Source organism: Podarcis melisellensis, assembly GCF_964234715.1.
Source record: "Podarcis melisellensis genome assembly, chromosome: 13".
In the NCBI taxonomy this organism is placed as follows: domain Eukaryota; kingdom Metazoa; phylum Chordata; class Lepidosauria; order Squamata; family Lacertidae; genus Podarcis; species Podarcis melisellensis.
The window spans coordinates 45,078,577-45,105,579 of record NC_138545.1 but is presented as its reverse complement, the minus strand read 5'-3'; the positions used below and the strand labels follow the sequence as shown (position 1 = coordinate 45,105,579).

The 27,003-nt window shown below is 46.5% G+C and overlaps 2 protein-coding genes across 8 annotated transcripts in view; one reads left to right on the top strand and one right to left on the bottom strand.

The window, feature by feature from the left end:
- LOC309354249 (glucose-6-phosphatase catalytic subunit 1-like) overlaps positions 1–27,003 on the top strand; it is a 109,885-nt gene that overhangs the window by 11,936 nt on the left and 70,946 nt on the right. The window contains exon 6 of one of the 4 annotated variants that reach the window (XM_081884346.1): positions 11,568–11,583. The exons of the other annotated variants lie outside the window; for them this stretch is intronic. The gene's annotated coding sequence lies outside the window, so the exon portion shown is untranslated. Of the gene's footprint in view, positions 1–11,567; positions 11,584–27,003 lie in introns of those variants that run through there. 4 annotated transcript variants of the gene reach the window in all.
- The window catches only part of LOC309354217 (putative protein PTGES3L), a 35,821-nt gene that overhangs the window by 317 nt on the left and 8,501 nt on the right, over positions 1–27,003 (bottom strand). For 2 of the 4 annotated variants that reach the window (XM_081884271.1, XM_081884270.1), the window contains exons 6-8: positions 26,947–27,000; positions 26,718–26,747; positions 24,492–24,854 (exon numbers count right to left, since the gene is read on the bottom strand). In XM_081884271.1, coding sequence (XP_081740397.1) covers positions 26,736–26,747; positions 26,947–27,000 — 66 coding nt within the window. In that variant the 3' untranslated portion in view covers positions 24,492–24,854; positions 26,718–26,735. Of the gene's footprint in view, positions 1–1,096; positions 1,192–3,178; positions 3,234–3,905; positions 3,998–4,492; positions 4,560–7,265; positions 7,397–9,920; positions 10,038–10,108; positions 10,266–12,413; positions 12,472–12,600; positions 12,761–13,660; positions 13,790–16,648; positions 16,810–24,491; positions 24,855–26,717; positions 26,748–26,946; positions 27,001–27,003 lie in introns of those variants that run through there. The other 2 variants (XM_081884272.1, XM_081884269.1) reach the window with 2 other exon arrangements.

Genomic DNA, 27,003 nt, shown 5'->3' with positions numbered 1-27,003 from the left:
CAGTGGTACCTCAGGTTACAGACGCTTCAGGTTACATACACTTCAGGTTACAGACTCTGCTAACCCAGAAATAGTGCTTCAGGTTAAGAACTTTGCTTCAGGATGAGAGCAGAAATCGTGCAGCAGCAGCATGGCGGCAGTGGGAGGCCCCATTAGCTAAAGCAGTGCTTCAGGTTAAGAACAGTTTCAGGTTAAGAACGGACCTCCAGAACGAATTAAGTTCTTAACCAGAGGTACCACTGTACAGTCGTACCCTGGCTGCCAAAAACGCCTTGGTACTCGTGCATTCTGGCTCCCAAACGCCGCAAACCCCAGAAGTGAGTGTTCTGGTTTGCGAACGTTCTTTGGAATCCAAACATCCGACGCGGCTTCCGACTGAGTGCAGGAAGCTCCTGCAGCCAATTGGAAGCCGTACCTTGGTTTTCGAACGTTTTTGGAAGTCAAACAAACTTCTGGAATATACGACTGTATATTCCAAGAGCCACGCCTAGGGCTGAGCGATCTCTGGTTTTCAACACTGCACTATATCACAAGCTCAACATTGCGATATATGAAAAGAACACAATGTTTGAAATAGGAGTGGAACTATGTAGAGCAGGCATAGGCAAACCTGGCCCTCCAGATGTTTTGGGACTACAACTCCCATCATCCCTAGCTAACAGGACCAGTGGTCAGGGATGATGGGAATTGTAGTCTCAAAACATCTGGAGGGCTGAGTTTGCCTACGCCTGATGTGGAGGCATTGGCTGGCTTCATGGTTTTCCCCACTGTGAATTTTGCATAGCAAACACACACATACACACACACACACGATTCATGATATATTGCCAGGTCAACAATGATGAAGCCAATATCGTGATATGGACTTCAAATCTGATATATCGCCCAGCCCTAGCCATGTCCTAGCCTGGCTGATTTGTTTCAGCCCTGCAACTGCTACATGGATTTGCTTGTCTCTCTCTCTCTCTCTTTCAAAGACCCCTCAGAAACCTGTGATTCTTTTCTTCCTGACCAGCCAAAATGAACATCCATGCTCCCTCCCCAACACACACACCAATCCAGGCCTGAATTTATCCAGCTGGCTTGAGTGACTCACCTGGGGCCCAGTTTCTCCACAGCGTCTGGGGGTCCCGCGAGCAGAAAAAGCCCAGCTGCTTTTTCATCTCCCACAGATAGGAAAAGGAGGGTTTCCTGTTGGAAGAAGGTTGTTTACAACAACAAAATATTCAATGAAGAACACACACACTTTGCGTGGCGATTCCCGCCCCCTCCCACAGATGGAGTAAATAAAGACACCGGACACCAGAATTAAGGTTAATGGGTGAAAATGGCCACAACTTTATTGATTACAGGTAAGAGGGGTATTGGCTTTAGGCATTGGCCCTAACATACTATCCGGTCTAACCGGGAAGGGTTAAGCACCAACCGGAGGAGCCCCCGAGATGCACATCCGTAGGCGCTCCCCGAGGGGTTACCGCTCGGGAGCACGCTTTAGGCCCTAGCCTCCGTAGGTTTCGGATGAGGCGACACCCCCCGGAGTCCTTTAACGAACTACCCTTCAAGATGTGGGGGAGGTGATGGCGTTCCTCCCCCCCAAAACTCATTTGCATAATAATACCCCTGCCAATGCCTAACCGCCAAAACCAGGAGTTGTGACGTTTTGCTACAAGGTAAGCGAAAAAACCACATGGCTTTCAAAAACAATGCCAATTAGCCAAGTGGAAAAACTCCTACCAGGCCCCTTGCGGCGACCAGCCGAAGCCCATAACAAAGTCTGGATGCAACCTAGAGGGAGGTTGGGTGGGAAACCGCTGCTGCCGTAGAGAAGAAAAGGGGGCGAGCCAGGGCTGCCTTGACCTTAAGAGCACCTAGGTAAGCCCCGCCCCTACCGCCAGCTGATTGGCTGGCCCGAGGGTGATGAATACTAATGAGACTGGGGAATCCCTGAGTCCCACGGGGCTGCCACCAGCCCAGCAAGAATGTAGACGGGGGCGTAAGCCTGCAACACCCCCCCCCCCGTCCTTAGGTCGGGAGTGGCTTTATAATAATCTGATGCAGAGAGTCAGAATAAAACATAACATATGGAGGCCCACAGGTAAACAGACCGTGCCATAAATGGAAATGTCACCAAGCTAATGAATAAACCTTTTAATCTTTCGGGGTATATGCAGTAGTCATGGATGCAAGAATCAAACCAAATTTAGCTTATCAGTCAGAATCTTGGGAACTGTAGGTCTGTGGAGGTACACTATGGTTCTCAGGATTCCTTGTGAAAAGTCATCACCTCTAAATGTACAGTGTGGATTCAGTAATATTTTATAAATTTTGCTATGATCTCTTTATTCTTAATTGGCATTTGGTAGCGCCAAATTAAATGGCAGTATTTCAAACCACAGAAGTTAGAACAAAATAGTTTCTATTTTCTAATAGCAGGTGCTCATTGAATCAATTCTATCTCCTCTATATCACATTAGATTTTATAGCTACACTGCACACTGTGAGCTGCTACTTCTGTAACCAGCTGTCTTAATTTTAATTTCACTTTTGATTTGTCAGATGCATAATCTGTAAAAACAACCACCGTATTTTTCGCCCTATAGGACGCACTTTTCCCCCTCCAAAAATGAAGGGGAAATCTGTGTGCGTCCTATGGGGCGAATACAGGCTTTCGCTGAAGCTTGGAGAGTGAGAGGGGTCGGTGCGCACCGAACCCTCTCGCTCTCCAGGCTTCAGGAAGACATCAGCAAGCCTGAGGAGCCCGCGGGGGTTCCCGCAGGGCTCCCTAGGCTGCGGATAGCAGCCTGCTGCACGGAGCGCGGGGCGCGCTGAAGCAGAGCGCCCCACGCTTCGGGCAGACATCGACCAGCCCCACAAGCTCGGGGGACAGCGGGGAGGCACAGCACCACCATCCCGCTGTTCCCCGACCTGGTTTTGGGGGGGGAATAAAGGGGGGGAATTTCCTTTATTTCCTCCCCAAAAAACTAGGTGCGTTCTATGGGACGGAGCGTCCTATGGGACGAAAAATACGGTAAGTTTTTAAAGGCCTGGTTGGATCGGATTTGTGTTGATACGCTGGAGGTGGGAACCTTTCCAGCTCAAAGTAGGGAGCCTTCAACACCTCTCAGAACCCCACTATATCTGGTGCCAAAGCTCAGAGAAACAAGAGAGAGATACTCACCCCAGCGCCAATCTCATTCGCAATGATGTTCATGAACTCAGAATCACCGTCTTTCCTGCAAGAGAGGGAAAATGAGAACAATCCAGATTGAGGGAGTGAGCCAAGAGGAAGAACTCCGTCTCGTGCCTCCATTTAAATGGGTCCCGGCCATGCCCCCAACAGCCAGCTGAAGTGGAGCAGACTTCCCTATCCCCATCCCAAGTCCTGAGAAAGCAGGATTGAAAATTCCACCTCTGCCACGCCTTTCCCTACAATAGGTCCACCAGTAATAATTAAAAGTATTAATAATTCATTTGGGTTTGCATGGATCGACATTGTGTGTGGTGTTTTTTTTTAATTAAGAAATATATAACACACAATTTTGCTTTGACGGGCCTCAAAAACCTGTACAGTGGTACCTCGGGTTACATATGCTGCAGGTTACAGACTCCCCTAACCCAGAAACAGTACCTCGGGTTAAGAACTTTGCTTCAGGATGAGAACAGAAATCGTGCTCCAGCAGCAGTGGTGCTTCAGGTTAAGAATGGACCTCCGGAACGAATTAAGTACTTAACCCGAGGTACCGCTGTACAGGTAAGGTGAGTGAGAACAGCAGTTTCTAAATGGGGGTTAAAAAATCAGCAGTACCTTTCAAGTGGCAAAGTAGAAAGCATCCAGAATTTCCCTCTTTTTTCTGGGTATTTAAAACAGTCACCCCATGCAAACCCAACACGACCTTTCCCCTCACCTGTGCAACACCAGAACAGGATCCTGATCCAGGTTGTTTTTTAAGCTCTGAGCTGTGAGGACGGCTAAATCCCTCAGTAGGTTCAAGTTGCTCTGAAAGAGAAGCAGACGTCGGAAAGTGGACATAGCAGTTGTGCGTGTTTTCATGGTGCCAGGGCAGGGGGGGAGCCCGTGTGTGCTGGGGCGCGGGGGTGAACAGAGCCTGCCACGTGCTGGCCCAGCCCTCGCCGCTGGCAAAACCGGAGTGACACCAGCCCTGAGCTACTTTGCGAGGTGGGATCTGTTCAGATCCCAGCCTCACAAAGCGGGACAGGGCTGACTTGGGGAGCGGGTGTCCCCTGGAAAAATGTGCCTGGGACAATCACCCTGGCAGCCCACCACCCCTCTGTTCCAATACTCAAGCAAGAGTGGAGGAAGTGCTGCTTCCCACGATCTTTGGAGGCCCCCTGCAATCCAGCTGCCCTTCCACCTCTCGCCTCTGAGCTGATGGCAGTTCCCTGACACCGCCTTTGACCTTTCGGGACCTGGGATTCCCCGCCATGGCTCCAGAAACGGTCAAGGAGGAAGGTGGCCATTGCTCAACTGTACCTTCTGGAGCAGCTTCAGAGAGTTCTGTAGCCTCTTTACAGCTTCCACGTGCTCTTCGGGGCCAGTCCTAAAACGGGAAGGGTAACAAGAGGCCTTCAGGGAGGGTTGGTACATCATCTAATAAGAGTACAAGCTTGGGGATGAGGGAGGAAAAGGTGGGGGGGAGTGAAACAGCTTGTGCTCAGTGGAGATGCACAACTGAGCTGAGGGCCAATACCAACAGCTGTATTGTTTAGAATAGGTAAAGGTAAAGGGACCCCTGACCATTAGGTCCAGTTGTGGCCGACTCTGGGGTTGTGGCGCTCATCTCGCTTTACTGGCCGAGGGAGCCGGCGTACAGCTTCCGGGTCATGTGGCCAGCATGACTAAGCCGCTTCTGGCAAACCAGAGCAGTGCATGGAAACACCGTTTACCTTCCCACCAGAGTGGTACCTATTTATCTACTTGTATTTTGACGTGCTTTCGAACTGCTAGGCTGGCAGGAGCAAGGACCGAGCAACGGGAGCTCACCCCGTCGTGGGGATTCGAACCGCCGACCTTCTGATCGGCAAGTCCTAGGCTCTGTGGTTTAACTCACAGCGCCACCCGCATCCCTGTAATTGTTTAGAATAGGCATTCCCAAACTCGGCCCTCCAGATGTTTTGGGACTACAGTTCCCATCATCCCTGATCACTGTGTCAGGAACTTGTCCTACACTCAAGTAGGACCCATGCCCGACTGGCATGTGTCTCTCCCTCCTCGTCGATCATTCGGGAGCTTCAAAAGCTTTCTTCAGCCCGAATATCACAGCAACCGATGCCAACAGACATCGGCACACTTAGGGATCTGCAGAGTGTTCACAGTTTGCTTGACAGACCTCCTCAGCGACTCAGCATTTTGGCTAATCTACTTTATTTACATATATAAACACACGTGGAGCACTGCAACATCGCTCCCTCTCTCTCTAGCATCAGACAACAAAGAGAAAGAACAAAGGACAATAGTCCCACTTCACGGAACACAGTAACACAAGCATCCTGTCTCCGTCACTTCCCACTCTGTGGAGTCAAAACATACACCATCAAGTGATAGACAACAATTCTATGATTGCAATCACAGAGCAGGAATTCTAACACACTGGTCCTGTTAGCTAGGGATGATGGGAGTTGTAGTCCCGAAACATCTGGAGTGCCGAGTTTGGGGGTGCCTGGTTTAGAACATAAGATAGGCCCGCTGGATCAGACCAATGGCCCACCTAGTCCAACATCCTCACAGCGGCCACCCAGATGCCTGTGGGAAGCTCTCATGCAGTACGTTTCCGAGAACAATTCAAAGTGTTGGTGCTGACCTTTAAAGCCCTAAACGGCCTCGGTCCAGTATACCTGAAGGAGCGTCTCCACCCCCATCGTTCAGCCCAGACACTGAGGTCCAGCTCCGAGGGCCTTCTGGCGGTTCTCTCAATGTGGGACATGAAGTTACAGAGAATGAGGCAGAGGACCTTCTGTTATTATTATTATTATTATTATTATTATTATTATTATTATTATTACAGTGGAACCTCAGTTGTCAAACGCCTTGGAAGTCGAATGTTTTGGCTTTCAAACGCCCCCGAGGGCGAACGGCTTCCAAGGTGAATTTCTCCATTTTTCCAATGGATTTTGCTGACCGGCCACTGCGCCTCAGTTGTCAAACGTTTCGTAAGTCGAACAGTCTTCCGGAACGGATTACGTTCGACAACCAAGGTTCCACTGTATTATTATTATTATTATTATTATTAGTATACTGCCCTTCATCTGTAGATCTCAGGGCAGTTCCCAACATAAAAACACAATATAAAAAACAGAAAATGCATAATAAAAATACTGAGTGGTCTCCCGCCCTATGGAACGCCCTCCCATCAGATGTCAAGGACATAAACAACTACAGTGGTACCTCTGGATGCGAATGGGATCCGTTCTGGAGCCCCGTTCGCATCCTGAAGTGAACGTAACATGTGACTGCACGTGCGTGGGTCGCGTTTCGCTGCTTCCGCGCATGCACGTGATGTCATTTGGAGCGCCTGCGCATTCACGAGTGGCGAAACTCGGAAGTAACACGCTTCCGCGGAGCGCAACCCGAAAATATTCAACCCGAAGCTACTTCAACCGGAGGTATGACTGTATCCGATTTTTAGAAGATACCTGAAGGCAGCCCTGTATAGAGAAGTTTTTAATGGTTTAAAACATTTAATCTTTTAATGTTTAATGTGTTCTAATGGAAGCTTCCCAGAATGGCTGGTTCAACCCAGTCAAGTGGGTAGCATATAAATATATTATTATTATTATTATTATTATTATTATTATTATTATTATGGCCCAAGCATAAGAACATTTTCTCCTCCTGTGGTTTCCAGCAACTGGTATTCAGACACAGTGCTGACTTCAGACTGTGCAGGCAGAGCACAGCCCTTGTGGCTTGTAGCCACTGAAAAAATTATCTTCCATGAACTCGTCCCATCCCCTTTTAAAACCATTGTTTGGGAACAGTTATCTTTAAATCCATTTACGGTATGGCTGTTGAAACCCTTCCGCTACTCATCCCGAGCCCTAAGATCAGACCAGAAATAACTGCCCCAACTTCTGTAAACAACCGATTTGCCTATACAACTCACAATTTCTTGCCTTGAGGGAAAATCCCCACCTTTGTGTGCTTTTCCTTTTGAGAGTTCAAATGAAATTTGAAGGCCAGTGGGTTTCCAATGACCCTTCTGAGACTTTTGTTTCATTCTCTGGGACAGGGGAATACAAATACTTGCTTAAGCAGTGATGTGAAGGACTTCTCGGTTGCGTGGCTTCGCTCCAAAGTTTTCAGCACTCGGTTCCCAGCGAGGAAAACTAAGTTGGTCTTGTTCTTCTTCCCTTTTTCGGTGCCCAAGAGCTTAACCATCTTCAGAAGACAAACACATTTGTCTTGAATGGTAAAATACTACATCTGCACAAACCTATCCCGTCCCTTATATTGAAAGTGGGAAAAGGTCCAAGCTCAGTGGTAGAACATCTGCCTTGCAAGGTCCCAGATCCATACCCTGGAATCTACCGTATTTTTTGCTCTATCGGACGCCCTTTTTCCCCTCCAAAAATGAAGGGGAAATGTGTGTGCGTCCTATGGAGCGAATGCAGGGGAGAGGCAGGCAGGAAAAGCCCCCAAAAGCCGCACACAAGCTCCACGCGGCTCTTGCGGGCTTTTCCTCAGGAGGGAGAAGGGACTGACACGGCCAGTCAGTCCCTTCTCCCTCCTCGTAGAAAAGCCCACAGGAGCCGCGCGCTCCTTAAAGCCCACAGGCCATAGCCGCGCGCCGCCTCTCCCTGCCAGAGAGGTGGCGCGCGGCTATGGCAGCAGCCTCTTTAGCCGCGTGCCACCTCTCCAGCCGGGAGAGGGTGCGTGGGGCTAAAGAAGCCATAGCTCCGGGCTTCCCCGGAAGCCTCGAGAAGCTTGTGGAGCAGCGGGAAGGCTTCGTGCCTTTCTGCTGCTCCCCGACCTGCTCTTTGGGGCTGGCGGTGGGCTTCCCCCCGGCAGCCCCAAAGAGCAAGTAGAAAAGAACCCGAAGCCTGGAGGCTTCCAAGGTAGCCGCCTGAAGGCAACCCAACGCACCTTGAACGGCACCTTGTTTTAGAGGGGGAGAACAAGGGGGGGGGAATTCTCCCCCTCTGCACAGCTCCTCCTGCTGAAGGCAGAGAGTGGGAGAAAAAAAAATTCTTGTTCTCCCCCTCTAAAACAAGGTGCGTCCTATGGTCCGGTACGTCCTATAGAGCAAAAAATACGGTATCTCCAGGTGAAGATTTCCACCAGAAACCCTGCAGAGCCTGTGCTGGGCAGTGAAAATAATCCACTGTTTACACATTGGTCTGATCTGGTGAAGAAAACTTCCTATAGTTCCACGCGTCCAGGCGTTTGTTAGAAAAGCACAGGCAGGTAATTTAGAAGAAGGATGGTACTCCCAATTACTTCACTAGCCGAAGGAAGGAATCACTTGTAAAATTTCTGGCTGACTACTGACAAGCAGCAGAGAAGCCTTGTCAGAAAAAAATGGTGTCCAAATTAAGAAGGAGATCTGCTTTGCAATCCCTGGTATCGCTGGCTAGGGCCAGGAGAGAGATCCCTGCCTGAAATCCTGGACACTGAGCTAGCTAGACCAATGGTATAGATCACATAGAGAGAATCTTTATTTGCATCAGCCCACTAGCCATAGCAATAAAATAGAATGTACTAAAGATAGAGGTAAAAACATAACTATACAAAATACATTTTGGGGGGTTTACATCAATAATCAAATAAAAGATAAAAAAAATAAATCCTTCCAGTAGCACCTTAAAGACCAACTAAGTTAGTTCTTGGCATGAGCTTTCGTGTGCATGCACACTTCTTCAGATACACTGAAACTGAAATGTTCTTACTATCTGTAACAGCAAATAAAAGATCTTATTCTAATTGCCCCCGCTAAAAACCCTGCAGTTTTTGCTGTCACCTGATCATCTTGATCTACTAAAAGGACTCTGTAGCAATGTTTGAGCAACCCGGCGTGGACAGCATTGGAGGGGTAATAACCTCACTCCTCAAATCTTTTATAAAGAGTGCAAGCCAGAAGCACATGAGCCGCTGACTCAATACTGTCATCTCCACAGGGAGATAACCATTTTTCCAGTGGAATGTTTTGAAGTCAACCCTCAAGTACAGCTGAAGGCAGTATAGCCAGTCTTGCGAAGGTGAAGGCGCGTCTGCATTTTGGAATTGTTAAATTTTTCAAATAGGGTGCCAAAGTGTCAACACGATTAGGTGGAAAAGAATCATACCATGGACAAAATTTCCTTACTGTGGCCAGACTATCCTGTTGCTCAATATCATATAGTAAAGGGGCCCCTGATCATTAGGTCCAGTCGTGACCGACTCTGGGGTTGCGGCGCTCATCTCGCTTTACTGGCCGAGGGAGCCGGCGTACAGCTTCCGGGTCATGTGACCAGCATGACTAAGCCGCTTCTGGCGAACCAGAGCAGCACACGGAAACGCCGTTTACCTTCCCGCCGGAGCGGTCCCTATTTATCTACTTGCACTTTGACGTGCTTTCGAACTGCTAGGTTGGCAGGATCAGGGACCGAGCAACGGGAGCTCACCCCGTCGCGGGGATTCGAACCGCCGACCTTCTGATCGGCAAGTCCTAGGCTCTGTGGTTTAACCCACAGCGCCACCCGCGTCCCCAATATCATATAAGGCGCTGTCTAATTAAATTATTTGCTTTACTGAAGCTCAGAGTTACATCAATGGCAGCTTCTCATGTGTCACGAAGGGGCAGAATGTGTTCTCACAACAGATGTGAGTGGCAAGGCAATCCTGTGCTCATTTGTGAGGGGGTCCAACCTGGCAAAGACCTTGATCCTGGTGCTGCAAGCCCCCCCCCCGCCCCCATGACTCTCACCTGCAGGTCACCGAGGTTGGAGATGTGTGTGCCACAACACATATTGGCATCGACACCCTCAATGCTTATAATCCGCACGGGCCCCGTATGGTCGTCCGGCAATCCACGGCTCCTCACCTGCAATGCAGTACAAGGTTAAGAAAACCACATGTAGCAGACCTCTCTCCCTCTTCTTCCCTCTTGCTTACCAGCTCAACTTCAGGGTCGCCCACTGCCAGCTCTCGCACCACCACCGGGATCCTGGCTCGGATTCTGTCATTCACGCTCTGCTCAAGGGCTGCCACCTGATCTGCTGTCATCGAGGGGGTGTCCAGCTCTATAGTGCTTCGCTGGCGACCCAGCTCCCTGCCGAGGGTGGGAGAGAGCAAATAGCATGTTCCCCAAGTCACACGGGAGATAGCTCTGGGTGCACGGGAGAGCTCCCTCTGTCCCCAGCCTTCCAGCATCATCCTCTGAGGAAGGGTTACTGCACAGAAACTAGGCTAAACCTGCCATCCTATGTGCGTTTTTCCTGGGAACAAAGCCCTATTCAAGATACAGTGGTACCTCGGGTTACAGACGCTTCAGGTTACAGACTCCGCTAACCCAGAAATAGTACCTCGGGTTAAGAACAGGATGAGAACAGAAATTGTGCAGTGGTGGTGCAGTGGTAGCAGGAAGCCCAATTAGCTAAAGTGGTGCTTCAGGTTAAGAACAGTTTCAGGTTAAGAACAGACCTCCAGAATGAATTAAGTTCTTAACCCAAGGTACCACTGTATCTCCCCAGTCTACACATCTTCATGACTACACAATGATTTAATTTTAACCTTTGCTTCTGGGTTAAAGTGACAACAACATATTCCTTGTCAGTTAACAATATTAAGTCTGTAGGAGATTTGCAGGTGCTGGAAATTGTGGAAGTGACTTCTCAATAGGACTCTGTGGGGAAAGAAACAACTGTTCGTGTAGTGGTTAAGGGTGGTAGACTCGTAATCTGGTGAACCAGGTTCGCTTCCCTGCTCCTCCACATGCAGCTGCTGGGTGACCTTGGGCCAGTCACACTTCTTTGAAGTCTCTCAGCCCCACTCACCTCACAGAGTGTTTGTTGTGGGGGAGGAAGGGAAAGGAGAATGTTAGCCGCTTTGAGACTCCTTCGGGTAGTGATAAAACGGGATATCAAATCCAAACTCTTCTTCTTCTCTCTCCTTGTAACCTACAAACTCTACCCAGGAAATGTTAAGCTACAGAAACATGCACAGTGCCCATTCATATTCCAATGGCAACTGCTATTGCTGTGTGGAGTACTGGTGATTGGTCTGTATCAGTTTCATTACCGATTAATAACCTAGATATTGTTGTAGGCATCCGCCTGTCTCAAGAGACAATGGAGTGCGTCTCTGGGGGCTGAAGTCAAACTGCTACGTTAGCAGCACCAAGTGACCACCCTGGAGCGCAAGCCTGGGAAGTGTGTAGGCAGGTCCTTGGCTGCCCAAACGACAAGACCTCCCTCTCCACCTCGCTGACATGGTCCAAAGGAAAGCAGAGCAAGACATTTGGCGCCAGTTTGGTTGCCGGAGTTGCCAGGAGACAGCCTTCCAACTGTCTTAGGAACTTCACTCTGGATTTGAGTAGGGTTTACAGTGGTACCTCGGGTTACATACGCTTCAGGTTACATACGCTTCAGGTTACACACTCCACTAACCCAGAAATGGTGCTGCAGGTTAAGAACTTTGCTTCAGGATAAGAACAGAAATTGTGCTCTGGCGGCGCGGCAGCAGGAGGAAGCCCCATTTGCTAAAGCGGTGCTTCAGGTTAAGAACAGTTTCAGGTTCAGTACGGACCTCCGGAACGAATTAAGTGCTTAACCCGAGGTACCACTGTACTCCTTAGCCCTTACTTCTTGCCAAGACATCCCGCAAGGCAGTGGAAGTTAAGGATCATTTTCCTTTTCCTAGATGGCCAGGTTGACCAGCCCCACGTGCCCCTCACTTCCCTCTGCAGAAACCGCCTTCTTGACCGTTGGACTCACCACTGGCCTTGTCAGTCCACCAGAGCCTGTCTTCACATGCAGGGGGAATCCCTAACTCACCAAGTTAATTCTCACATTAAGTATTAGCAAATAGGAAAGGAACTCTGGTCCAAGGTTGTTTACAAATCTGTCCTCTTTCCAACCGGTTCATGAAGTTATTACTACCGTATTTTTCTGTCTATAAGACGCCCCCATGTATAAGACGCCCCCTATTTTTAGGGACTCCAATTTAAGAAAATGGGGGGGGGAGATTGCCCCCTGTATAAGATGATCCACAGTTTTCCACATAATTTTAAAGTAAAAAAAAGTAGTCTTACACACAGAAAAGTACGGTAAATACTCCAATGGTGATCTATGCAGATTCTTGCCACTCTGGATGCCTCGATTTCTCTTGAGGTTTTGTAGCCCCCCCCCTCTCTCTCACACACACACACAAATGCTCAAGCAGGGAGAAAAGGAATTAGGCAAAGGTGTGTCTTGCTCACCATGATGTTGTCTTGAATCCAAACATCAGATCCGCAATAGCTGTGATGAGATGCTGCCCTAAAAGAGACGATTATAAGCGACAGTTTCTCCTTCTCACCAGGAGATTTAAATATATATATATTAAAAATGTGTCTTTTTTGATGATCGGTCTGAATGTGTGGGTATCTCGTTCCATCGGTTTCTTACCTGAATGCTGCTGCATGTGGTCAAAGCGCCGGTCCCAATCCAGCACCAGCTGCACCTCGCTCCCTGGCTCAAGGGGTGTCTGGACGAAGTGTAGAGCATCTGGACCTTGTCGGGTGACCCTTAATACTGGGATGTCATTAATGAGCCCCCGGTCATCGGGCTGGAAAAAAGAAGTTAAAGTCACCAGCCCAGCTTTGGGGGAATATTCTCCTGCTGTAGCAGACAAAAGCATGTGTAAAATAGCAATGGCTGTGGGTTGTGAAGCTGAGCAAATGCTATACCACCCTCTTTAAAAAAACACACACACACAAATTTGATTAATGAAGCAATTGCTGTGCAGAGGTTCTCTGAATTATCTTCACAATATTAATTAGCCCAAGTAAAAGTTTTGATTGTTATTATACATATTTTTGCATTTTAAATTGCTTTATTGAAATTGTATACAAAAAACAAGAAAATAAGAAAACAACATGTAACGAAATTATAAAGAATAAAAAATAAAAAATATACTTATTACATTGTATCACATTCTTCTCAAAGGTTCGACGACTTCCCGTCAACCCCTCGTGCTTCTAAACATTATTTAACCTATTGCACATTTTACTCATTATGTTCATATATATTCACTTTCCTGATACTCATTGATACGTTAATTGATTGTTATTATTATAGAGATTATAGGTATAAGGTAACAATCATACACTGAATAAACCCATTGCAATCAATGCACTTCAGTTACCCAAGTCCACTGATTTCAACTCCTCTGAACTTTGACTGAAATAAAAGCCCTGGTAATAAGATTTTATTTGGAAGTAAACTAGCCTTTATTCCCCAGTGTGTTTAGGATTGCAGGCTTAAACATATAAAAGAAGCGCAGACAAGATCTGGATTTAAGAGCAAACAGGAGATCACACATTTCTAGTAATTCCGTGGAACAATTCAAGTCTTAGTTTCAAGAAATAGGCCAACAGTAAATCCCTAGTAGCATATTAAGATGTATACAATATGTTAGAACCCCCAAAACAGGTTCCACTTTCTGACCAAGAACAAAGATTGGTACCTGCCCTCCACCCTCTGGGAAAAGAATAGTGTCTTCCAAGATGACATGGAATCCCTGAAGTGTCTCCTTCTTTCCACCATTTTCTGTGGACAATTTTGCAGGGCAGCAGGAGACCACCTGCGTGGTGAACTGGGGAGGAAAAAGAAAGGGGGAGTATGCATGACTATAGCTTCACTAAAGATCTGGAGGTCTTTAGGTTCAGAGGTAATGAAAGGTATGCACTAAACTTAAGAGATGGAATCTAAAGATGCTGACCAGATGCTTCGGCATGTCTAAAGCCAACGATTTCTAGCAACAGTTTTCTTCAGGGCAAATTCCCTTATGTACTGTGAAGCAGAGCATAGCTTACTATCCTCTAACTGGCTTTTGCATGAATTTTGTCACAACAATAGGTGATAACCAAAGTTAGTCACATTCAGAACAGACTCACTGAAATTAGTAGATATGACTGACTTAGGTCCACTAATTTCAAGTAGAACATACAATGAGTATTTTCAGTATCTTTAGATTATCTCTTTATTGTATTTATTATTTCTATCTTACCTTATAACATAAATGCTTCCAAATCAACTTAAGCAAAATGAAGTAATTCTTCACTTTTAATACATATTATAAAACATTTTACTAAAGCAATTCAAAAGTGAAACAACTGTAGAAGCATACTTTCAATTCAATCCCAAAATGCCTCACAGAATACTTTCACTTATCTTCAAAATTAGACAAGGAACAAGAGACAGTCCCTGCAAGGCTTCTGTCGTAGATACCACAGTCACAAATACAAGGCTGTGTTCTTAGCAGAAGTGGGGTTTTTTTGCAATTCATAATCCTCCTTTGCTGGAGCTTCCTTCCTCTCCTGTTGATTTAAGATATGCTGTACCTGTTTTTTTGTATGATGACTTTATTGCACTCTGCAAGAAGCTTTGAGCATCCATTGTACTGTATCAGATTCTGTGAAGCCACGTTGAATGACAGCCAATTGCTTGGTCCACTGCTGTGCTATGCGCTAGGCAAAACACAGAAATGCAGCCATTCCAGCCCCAGTGGCATGCACCTAGGCTTAAAACTGCAAAATCATCGGGTTGGAAGGAACAACCACCACAAAAGGTCATCAACTCATGGCTGATGCAGAAAAACCCGGTGCTACATCATCTCTTACTGGCAGACATTCAGCCTCATAAGTATTTGTCCATGGAAGAACTGTGGCATAATCAAGGCCGGATTTAGGTTTGATGAGGCCCTAAGCTACTGAAGGTAATGAGGCCCTTTATATGTCCAGCTGTCCTTTGTCAACAAGAAATTGTCACAGTTTTTTGTGTTGAATACATGCTATATGGTAATTTATGGACCTAATAGATATCTAAAGCCATTTGCACATAACAAAATATGTACTTTATCAGAGTAATTGTTGAAATGAAATACAATTAAGAAGTATATTAATAGTGAAATACAATTAAGAAGTATATTAATAGTGAAATAATTATTAAGCTCTAACTTAAAATGATTTTTTATTCATTACAAACTTAATAATGCAAACACATTTGCATTTGGCAATAACAAAAGTACCTTTAGAAACACAATTTACAAAGACTCATAATCTAGTCTCTAGAAACTTGCTATAACATGAAATAATAATATGTGTAAATATAACATGAAATAATAATATGTGTAAATATATGATGCAAACTATTTATAAATAAACTAATTATAAATAGCAGAATGTAGGCACCCTACATATAGAAATGAGCAAACTAGTGATATTTTAGGGAGCAGTCTCCATTACTTACATCATAGGAGGCTACACAAACAAAACATGGTTGCTGTATGTATGTTTTTTATCTTATATTTTGGAAATGTACATCCAGTTTTTTTCTTTAATTTTTTTGGGGGGGCACAAGAGAGTGGAGGCCGTAAGTGGCTGTTGTTTGTGAATCAGAGACTAAAGCCAGTGAGGTGAATCATGGCTATAATACTGGACCAGCAAAGTGTTCAAATTCTCATTCAGCCATGAACCTCACTTAGTGATCTTGGGACAGTAACTGTCTCTCAGCCTAACCTACCCCACAGGGTCATTGCTGAAGAGAAAACAGAGGAAGGGTATGTATGCCACTTTGGAGCTCCTTGCAGGAAAGGTGGGATATAAATATAATAATAAAAAATAACGTCTTTCCTTCTGCAGTGTTGGATGGCAGGTTGAGAGGAGTTCCTTATCAGGACAAAATTTGCTTGAGTGTGCTCAAGACATTGATTCCATAAAACATATTTTGCTGCACTGTGCAAAATATGAGCAAGCCAGGGCTGAACTGATATTACCCTTGCTGGTACCTTTCCTGGGAAAATCAGAGGCTCACTATGTCAGGTTCCTATTGGAAGACCGGACAAACGCTAGAACATTAGCAGTGGCAAAGTTTTTATCGGTGTTTGCAAGAACCAATGACCCCTATCTTTAAGTCTGAACAAAATGCTTGTTTAACCTGCAGGTAGGCTGTCTGAATTGTGCATTGCTTTGTAACAATTTGTTGAGTCTCTCGATCGTAATAAAGATCGATTGATTGATTGAATAATAAATAACAATGCTAGGACCTGTAAATAGGGCTACAGAAGAGGAGCGAGAGAGAATCGATTCGATTTGGGCTGGAGGAAAGCACCTTATATGAAGCAAATTTTCTCTTATTATTATTATTAGCAGTAGTAGTATAGATCTCGGGGCGATTCACAACATAAACATACAATATAAAAATCACAAAATAAAAATACTGATTGATCTCCCATTAAAAGCTTATTGGTGGTTTACTCTGCTGCCAAAGGAGTAAGGAACCATTTTTTTCAACCAATGTCTGCACGTCTTCATGGGCAACCTTACAGGAACCAACGATGCGAATTTGCTCTCATCCGCAATGATGCAAATTGGCACGAACTGTAACGGTATATATGCAGTTAACGGAAACGAGCGCCACCCCGCATCCCAAATTCCCTCGGTTCCTTTCACACCTGCCGGACCCAGCTGTCCCGCTGGCACTTGAACGCCATGGAGCCACCAGCAGCGTCGGACCCCAGCGACCCCGGAACACGTTGGTCGGCACCTTTAGGCTTCAGGCGCAGCGAAAGAGCAGCCGTGACGGGACACTTCCGCCCGGCCTAAGGCGAGCGGCGAAGGACAAAACTAGCCCCGAGTTTGCCTTGCGCTTAGCTGACGAAAAGAAAGGGGCGGGGCCTCGGTCTCCTCAGCCTGCTTTTTGCGCTCTTCTGTGAGGGAAAGCGGAGCTCGGGGCGGGGCCTTTGCTGGTGCAGCAGAAAAAGAAGCCCCCCACCTTGTTGTTGTCTAGTCCTAGGTTTCCCAACCTTGTGCCTCCAGCTGTTTTTGGACTACAATTCCCATCATCCCTTGCCACTGGTCTTGCTAGTCAGGGATGATGGGAGTTGTAGTTCAAAAACAGCTGGAGGCACAGTGTTTCCCAACCTTGGGTCTCCAGCTGCTTTTGGGACTACAACTCCCATCATCCCTAGCTAGCAGTACCAGTCGTCAGGGATGGTGGGAAATGTAGTCCGAAAACAGCTAGAGACCAAAGGTTGGGAAACACACATGTCCGACCCTTTGTGACCCCATGGACCAGAGCACGCCAGGCACTCCTGTCTTCCACTGCCTCCCACAGTTTGGTCAAACTCATGCTGGCAGCTTCAAGAACACTGTCCAAGCATCTCGTCCTCTGTCGTCCCCTTCTCCTTGTGCCCTCCATCCTTCCCAACATTGGGGTCTTTTCCAGGGAGTCTTCTCTTCTCATGAGATGGCCAAAGTATTGGAGCCTCAGCTTCAGGATCTGTCAGTCCAGTGAACACTCAGGGCTGATTTCCTTCAGAATGGAGAGGTTTGATCTTCTTGCAGTCCATGGGACTCTCCAGTGTCTCCTCCAGCACCAGAATTCAAAAGCATCAATTCTTTGGCGATCAGCCTTCTTTATGGTCCGGCTCTCACTTCCATACATCACTACCGGGAAAAGCATGGCTTTAACTATACGGACCTTTGTTGGCAAGGTGATGTCTCTGCTTTTTAAGATGCTTGCTCTTCTCCCAAGGAGCAGGTGTCTTTTAATTTCGTGACTGCTGTCACCATCTGCAGTGATCATAGAGCCCAAGAAAGTAAAATCTCTCACTGCCTCCATTTCTTCCCCTTCTATTTGCCAGGAGGTGACAGGACCAGTGGCCATGATCTTCGGGGGTTTTTTTCCTTCGTCCCACCCCCCGGAAAACAAAAATAAACAAACAAAAACGAAGGCCCCCCCCAACATTGGTTCAAATGGGCTTATATTTCTGTGTCAAACGAATCCCGAAGCGCCTTACCGGACAATAAAATAAACAATAGACATAACAAGAGCATAACCAAGTTACAAGCAAAAGCCATTCTTTGTTTATTTCTCAAAATTTAGACACCACTTGCTCATAGCTGTCAACTTTTCCCTTTTTTAAAGGGAAATTCCCTTATTCCGAATAGGATTCTTCGCAAGAAAAGGGAAAAGTTGACAGCTACGCATTTGCTTCCTAAAAAAAGAAAAGAACCCTCAAAGCGGTTTACAAAAATATAAAACCGAGAAAAATTCACAAAGCCTACTCTACAAAACATGTTAAAGTTTAAAACCCCAAAAAGTGGGTTAAAATGACCTCAGCTTTCTAAGCATTTGGGCAGGCTGCTTGTCCAAACAATAATGTTTTACGATCTATAAAAACTATTAGCAAAACAGCAACTGTCGGTTTTTTGGCAGCCGCAGAATAACAGAAAATGTGTCTTTTCCAAGCCAATGTAGGAGAGTGTTTGGTAGTTGTTAAAATGTTCCATATGGAGGTACAGAGCAGGGAAGGCCCTTACATGTTTGTGAAAAGGGATTTTCCTCAGCTGATGCTATTCAAGATGTTCAAACCTTTTCTCACGGAGCCGGCCCACCCATCAGGGAAGATGATGTGATTGCCTCAGGCAACAGGATCCGCAGAGGCAGCAGATCCCAATGTAGGATCTTTATTCCCCTTCCCCCTTGTTCCTGATGTAGATCTTCATTCGCCCCTATTTCCCTGGCTGGGAGGAGGGGGCGCCATTTTGTTGTTGTTCGCCTTAGGTGCCAAAATATCTTGGGCCGGCCCTGCTCTCTCACCATCACCACACAATACGCACACATAAACATCCCTTGGGCAAACCTTTGATCGACTGGGGAGGGGTCGGGTTAATAATAATAATAATAATAATTTATTATTTATACCCCGCCCATCTGGCTGGGTTTCCCCAAGACACTCTGGGCGGCTTCCAACAAAATGTTAAAATACAACAGTCTATTAAACATTAAAAGCTTCCCTAAACAAGGCTGCCTTCAGATGTCTTCTAAAAGTCTGGTGGTGGTTTTTCTCTTTGACATCTGGTGGGAGGCGCTCCACAGGGCGGGTGCCACTACCGAGAAGGCCCTCTGCCTGGTTCCCTGTAGCTTTGCTTCTCGCAGGGAGGGAACCGCCAGAAGGCCCTCAGAGCTGGACCTCAGTGTCCGGGCAGAACGATGGGGGTGGAGACGCTCCTTCAGGTATACTGGACCAATCCTCTGTATTGTGCAATTACAGTTGCCGCTGCTCCTTGCAATGGGAAGGCGTGGGGAGGGGGAGCGCCAGTGCTAATTTGCGCATGCTAGTTAACAATGTGGCGGAATTAAAGAACCTTTTAATGAGGGTGAAAGAGGAGAGTGCAAATATGGTCTGAAGCTCAACATAAAAAAAAACGAAGATCATGGCCACTGGTCCCATCACCTCCTGGCAAACAGAAGGGGAAGAAATGGAGGCAGTGAGAGATTTTACTTTCTTGGGCTCCATGATCACTGCAGATGGTGACAGCAGTCATGAAATTAAAAGACGCCTACTTCTTGGGAGAAAGGCAATGACAAACCTAGACAGCATCTTAAAAAGCAGAGACATCACCTTGCCAACAAAGGTCCGTATAGTTCAAGCTATGGTTTTCCCAGTAGTGATGTATGGAAGTGAGAGCTGGTCCATAAAGAAGGCTGATCGCCGAAGAATTGATGCTTTTGAATTATGGTGCTGGTGGAGACTCTTGAGAGTCCCATGGACTGCAAGAAGATCAAACCTATCCATTCTGAAGGAAATCAGCCCTGAGTGCTCACTGAAAGGACAGATCCGCTGAGGCTCCAAGACTTTGGCCACCTCATGAGAAGAGAAGACTCCCTGGAAAAGACCCTGATGTTGGGAAAGATGGAGGGCACAAGGAGAAGGGGACAACAGAGGATGAGATGGTTGGACAGTGTTCTTGAAGCTATCAGCATGAGTTTGACCAAACTGCAGGAGGCAGTGGAAGACAGGAGTGTCTGGTGTGCTCTGGTCCATGGAGTAACGAAGAGTCGGACCCGACTAAACAACTCAACAACAACTACAACAACAAGTAACAGTGTGACTAAAATTGCTGTTCTTTTGGAAGGAAGCAGGTCTGGAAAAAAGGGGGTAATTGCTGTACAAAGCAGTATGATCTGAAATGGTTCAGCTGCTGCTGTGAATTAGTAGAGCGATTTGGCGCAAGCAGGACTGCAAAGCGTTTTGTAATGTGAAAACTAAAAGCAGCAGTGTTGGACCGTAGGGAAAAAACCCCCATATTTGGGCAGTACTTTTATCAGGCCAACCAAATTAGCGTGCAAGCATGGAAGCCATCAGGCTGCAATGGTAAACAAAGCAAGGGAACGGAAGTGAGTTGGAAGAATATGTGTGTGTGTGTGTGTGTGTGTGTGTGTGTGTGTGTGTGTGTGTGTGTATTTGGCTGATAGTAAAGCCATTTAGGTCTACATCTGGCAGGAGTCTGAAGCTGGTTTGGAGGGGAAGTTAGCAGATGTTGAAAGAAGGCTCCGCAGGTTTCAGGTTGCACCAGGGCTTACTTGGGAGTTGGAAGCTGATTGGGAAGAAGAAACATAATGCATTTGTAACAGCTGCTTTTTGTACATTCATTGCTAGGCGTTGCATGTTCCTTTTTCCTGATAAGCTTTGACTTTAGCACTAGCCAAATATTGCCGTATTTTTCTGTCCCTCCCCCTTGCTTTTATTTTCAACCTCTAGCCTGATGAAGATAACTCAAAAGCTCTGTGCACTATTTTGTAATATTTTGGTGAGCCAAATCAAGATACAGATTTTGGAGATTTTGTAATATGGAAGATGCCTTAACAATAATATTTCTGTTCGTGATGAAAAACATGATTTTCCTAATGTGTAGCTATTGTTTAAATTAAAGGGAAGGCAGCAGGGTAGGATAGACTTGATTTCTCCAAACCCAACCCAGGACAGCATACTGCCAATCTGTTGAGGCATAGCCCACCTGGCAAGATCTCTCTCTCTTTATTCTTGATCTGCGTGATAGCATTTAGAAACCCCTTTTGAATCAAAAGACTCACCTTAAGATGACGATCAGCTATTCAGTTCAGTGACTAAACTGTTGCTTGGAGACTCTGCACTGTGGGTGGCTCATGGTTATTCTCAAGGAATAAATATTACCAGCTAGCAGCAAGGATCCCTAATGCTGGTAGCTACAGTGGCTTTAGTTTTCTAAAGCTTTGGGTTAACCACACAATGGGCCTCCTATGAAATTCTGGACAGAATATAAAGTACCAGTACTTCTTTGAGCATTCTCATAGTTAAAACTATGGAACTTCTTTCTGCAGGAGACAATGATGGCCACCAACTTGAGCAACTTTAAAAGAGGATAAGAAGTTCATCCATGGCGTCTACCAATGGTGGAAGCTATATTCTGCCTTCACGGTCAGAGGCAGTCATGCTTCTGAACACCAGTTGCTGGAAACTGTGTGAGGGGAGACTGCTGTTGAGCTCAAGACCCAAAGACACCTGGTTGTGGTTGCCATTGGCCTGGTTCTTACATTCTCAGATGAGGTGTTCCATTTTTGCCAGCTTCAGGGTGGTTATGACTCTTACTGAAGCAGATACCAACATATGAAGCAAGAAGCCCATCCTGATTGTTGACATTCTATTTGGCTCATGATGGTCTTTTGAAACAGATTGCCAGTGCAATCCTGCATAGAACTACAGTGGTACTTTGGGTTACAGACGCTTCAGGTTACAGACTCTGCTAACCCAGAAATAGTACCTCGGGTTAAGAACTTTGCTTCACGATGAAAACAGAAATCGTGCGGCAGCAGCGGGAGGCCCCATTAGCTAAAGTGGTACCTCAGCTTAAGAACAGTTTCAGGTTAAGAACGAACCTCTGGAACGAATTAAGTTCTTAACTTGCGGTACCACTGTACTTACAATTAAGCCCCATTATAGTTCGAATGGGACTTACCTCCAGGTCAGTGGGCATATACACACACACCTTGTTAAGTTATTAGCCGCTTCATTTCCCCAAGGCCATGTTTAGTGAACTCTAGCAAACTTTGGGCATGTCATACTAACTGCATAACCATAGGCGCCGACTCCATGGGGCCTGAGGGGGCCCGAGCCCCCTCAAAAATTCGTTTGGGGGGCTCCGCCCCCCCAATAATTTAAGAAAATTATTACCGTATTTTTCCCTCAAAAAGAGGAAGCGGCTGCTTTCCTGCATTCTGCCTCAGGGTCTTACTGCCCACCCGCCTCTGTTTCCTTGCTGTGTTTGCTCAAACAGAACAAAGAGCAGGGAAAGCCCCTCCCCTCCAGGCAAGGAGAGGGCTGAAAACATGCAGGAGGGAGAGAGAGAGAGAGAGAGAGCGCGCGTGCGAGCTGGCTGGCTTGGGTGGGTAGGTGAGGGAAAACTTTTGCCTTCCTTTCCTCCCTGCCGTTATACCCCTCCCCTGCATTCTTAGCCAGCTGCTTCTCTGCACACCCCTCTCGTGCTCCTTGTCCGTTCTGTGTTTTTCCTTCCCTCCCCACTTAAAATGTGGTTAAAAAGCATGGATCCACATGGATCCTCAGGATCTTTGCATTGGGTCACCCCAAATTCACCAACAGATCACATAGCATGTCCATGGCTACAGCCTGCCCCCCCAAAATCACGCACCCACTGTTGCCTGGGGCTGCAGTGGTGCAAAAATGTGGTTAAAAAGCATGGATCCACATGGATCCTCAGGATCTTTGCATTGGGTCACCCCAAATTCACCATCAGATCACATAGCATGTCCATGGCTACAGCCTGCCCCCCAAAAATCACACACCCACTGTTGCCTGGGGCTGCAATGGTGCAAAAACGTGGTTACAAAACATGGATCCACAGGGATCCTCAGGATCTTTGCATTGGGTCACCCCAAATTCACCATCAGATCACATGTCTGTGGCCACAGCATGAAGCACAAAAATGATACATCATTAATATTCACCGCCCACGGCGGCAGCCAATTGGCTGCCGCAAAGGGCGGGCCCTCACAGGTTCACTTAAGGTCGGGGCAGCCCAGGGCTCGCCCCTTTCGTTCCCCCAGCAGCAGCGGTTTGGAGGTCTTGGGCCCCCCCAATATTTTTTATAAGTCGGTATGGGCCCCCCCAATATTTTTTATAAGTCGGCGCCCCTGTGCATAACTCATTAACTTTCAAATATTAGTCCTTGCATTTAATAAACAGGTACTTTTGAGCTAGTCGGTGTTATTCTACCTGATTAGGCACCTGATCCCTCCTTTTTAGACTGTATAGTATATTTTATTATTGTTTTTCATGGATTGGAACTAAGTGGTTTCTAGCTGTGATGGGTTAAAAGAATATGAAAAATGGGTTTATATAAGTAAAAATCTAAGATTGTAATAATTTAAGAATAAGATCTGGGTAGTAAAAAGAGGGAAAGAAATTGTTGAATTAATAATTTGATTTGGAATACAAAAAAAGGGTGGTATGAGGAGGTCCGAGAAACAAGTAAATGAAAAATAAGGAGATGGAAAGATTGATTGTTTTTAACAATTTTTGTTTGATATTTTTTCTTTTTTCTGTTTTTTCTTTTTTCATTTTTTGTAATGTAAAATCCTTAATAAAGATTATTTTAAAAAAATATTATTGTTTTTCATAGTGGATCATGCTTTGCTTCTCGGTACTTATGGAACAGCATACTTCCATCTTTCGTATGGGGCATAAGAAGTAACCTGGTGGGAGGGGGAAGAGCATGGGCAGACAATCTGACCTGAAACCCAATTCTTCCATAGTGAACTTGCAATCCTAACCCCATTCAAGCCCTAACTGAATTCAATTACACTTACTTCTTAATAGACATGGTTAGGCTTGCGTTGTAGGTTCCAAGCTTGTTGTATGTATGCCTACCCCGTTTTGCCCACATTTACCAAACTGACATGAAATTAGCCTTGGAAATTTGAAAGAATGACGGGAAATCTTTCTTTACCTCCCTCTCTTGGCCTTTCACTGCAGACTGTCAGCTTGGTAGACCTACTGTGAGTTTAGCATTGCTTGGTTTATGCATGTTTCTGGTGGCTGAGATTGGAAGGATCTAGACTCAAATGTTGGGAGACTTTGGTCCTCCAGGCATCCTTGGACTCCAAAACCCATCACCCCTGTCCTCTGGCCACATTTGCTGGAGTTGATGGGAGTTGTAGTTCAGCAACATCTGGCAGGCCAAAGGTTCCCCACATTCCATCTAACATATTTTCAATCCTTATCTGCAGTCAGGAATTCTGCAGCCACAGTAACCTAGATTTACAGGGAGGAAGAACAAATCAAAAGTAGCCTTTCCTATCTGAGGGTGTCAATGCAGCAATTGACATCTTTTGAGCTTCTTTGCTAGTGTACCTAGTCAAGCATGTTGGATCTCTCCTTTGCAACCCGGCAACACTCAAGACTAAACAAAAAACATTCTCTCCGCTGCAGAATTGGGTGACGGCCAACAAAAAGCTCAGAACTGTTACCAGTGTTTATTGGCAGAGATTTGAATAGCTTCGGACCTTTATATACAACATCCTTAAGGAACAATAAACTCTACAGAGAGAAACTGAGGACATGAGAAAGGGATGGAGGGAGCTGTAGGTCAGAGAGGCTGGAGAGAAAAGCAGAAACAAGGAGGTGTGGTATTGCCCATCTATTAATGAGAGTCTTGGAGGAGAGAGTCCCAGTCTACAGTTCGCAGCCGTCATGCAATCTCTTGGAGCAAAAGTGAAAAGAATGAAAATCCCGGGGGAATGAGAGTCCATCAATTCAACTTGCTCCACAACTTTGTCTCTCGCCTACTTCTCCTTCAATCCCGGCATTGCTTTTATACCTGGTGGTGGTGGGGAGAATAATTACAGAATTCACAACATCTCACAAATGGGATGAAGGCAAAGAAGGGATGAGGAATTGCGCATCACAACAAACAGCAAGCTCTTCAGAGCCACCTCGACTTCCAGATGTTCGGGGCTCAAGGGCAGTGTGTCAAGGGCTGGCACATTCCTGGGCACCTGCCCAGGCCCACTGCCAGCCTGCAGCTGTGTTCCTCTTCCTCCCTGACCTGTCAGCATGCTCCCTTGCCCTCCCCCAAGGCATAGCTTGAGAAAGGAGCAGGAGGCTATACGTGTCTTGTTCTCTCCTTCTGGGCTGTGGAGTGTCGACAGTGACAGGTAGGAGGGTGTCCAACTCAGGGTGGAGGGCCCATCAAAGCTCTTTAGGTCAAGGGCTCCATAAAGCTTGGGAACAGATACTATCCGAGCTGGGTGGAGATTCTTTTGACTGCAAAATGGTAAAGGTAAGGTAAAGGACCCCTGGACAGTTAAGTCCAGTCAAAGGCGACTATGGGGTTGCGGCGCTCATCTCGCTTTCAGGTTGAGGGAGCCAGCGTTTCTCTACAGCTTTCCGGGTCATGTGGCCAGCAGGACTAAACCACTTCTGGTGCAACGGAACACCGTGACGGAAACCAGAGTGCACGGAAAACCGTTTACCTTCCCACCGCAGTGGTACCTATTTATCTACTTGCACTTCGTGCTTTCAAACTGCTAGGTTGGCAGGAGCTGGGACAGAGCAACGGGAGCTCACCCCATCAAGGGGATTCCCATGGCAGAGCAAAGGACTCTTTGTTAGGATTCTGGCTTAAGATTTCGAATCTAGCACACATTTAAAGCAGTATCATACCGCTTTTAACAGTCACGGCTTCCACCAAAGAATCATGGGAAGTGTAGTTGGTTAGGGCCGCTGAGAGTTGTTAGGAGACCCCTGTTCACCTCACAGAGTGACAATTCCCAGAGTTCCCTGGGAAGAGGGTTGTAACCACTCTTGAGAATTGCAACCCTGCGAGAATCAAGGTCTCCTACTGACTCCCAACACCCTTTAAAGATAAAAAGGTAAAGGACCCCTGACAGTTAATTCCAGTCATGAACGACTCTGGGGTTGCAGCACTCATCTCACTTTATTGGCCAAGGGAGCTGACGTTTGTCCACAGACAGTTTTTCCGGGTCATGTGGGCAGCATGACTAAGCTGCTCCTGGTGAACCAGAGCAGCGCACAGAAACATCGTTTACCTTCCCGCCAGAGTGGTACCTATTTATCTACTTGCACTTTGACGTGCTTTCGAACTGCTAGGTTGGCAGGAGCAGGGACCGAGCAACGGGAGCTCACCCCCGTCGCGGGGATTCCAACCGCCGACCTTCGATCGGCAAGCCCTAGGCTCAGTGGTTTAGACCAGTGTTTCCCAACCTTGGGCCTCCAGATGTTTTTGGCCTACAACTCCCATCATCCCTAGCTAGCAAGACCAGTGGTCAGGGATGATGGGAATTGTAGTTCAAAAACAGCTGGAGGCCCAAGATTGGGAAACACTGGTTTAGACCACAGCGCCACCTGTGTAATTGTAGTTACAAAACTACAATTCCCAGGATGGGTGAAGCTGTATGATACTGATTTAAATTATAGTGCAGATGGGGCCTGCCACTGAGATGCTGCCCTGACAGTTTAAGATTGGCCTGGAAGCTCAAAGAAAACTGCAGTGGTCCGATATTCTTTTGTGATAGCTATTTCAGAGTTGCCAAGGCTAGTTCGCTTGTCTGCTTCCATGCCCCAACCCCTTAGGCAACACCCCCCTCTCCCCTTTTTAGGTCCCGCCAGGTGCTTGTCTGCCCACCCCTTCAGACATGGAGAGGGATGCCTTGATGATTACCTTCGAGTCTTGCGCTTTTCAGATGTCGTCCTAGGAAAGATCAGGACAGATAGGGAAAGATCAGTATCTTTGGCGCCCAAAGCATATGCCCTCCCAAGCTTGAAGAGGGGGCACAGTCTGGTAAAGAGAGCCAGTCTGGCATGGACCTGACAGAGCTGAAAGGGGTTATAGAGATGAGATCTGAACCACATGGCTCTCACTTGCCTGTCATTCCCCCCAAAATACTTACATCAAGGTCATCCATGGCAGGAGGAGGGCCTTTCTTGGTGACCTTCTGCATGAGCTG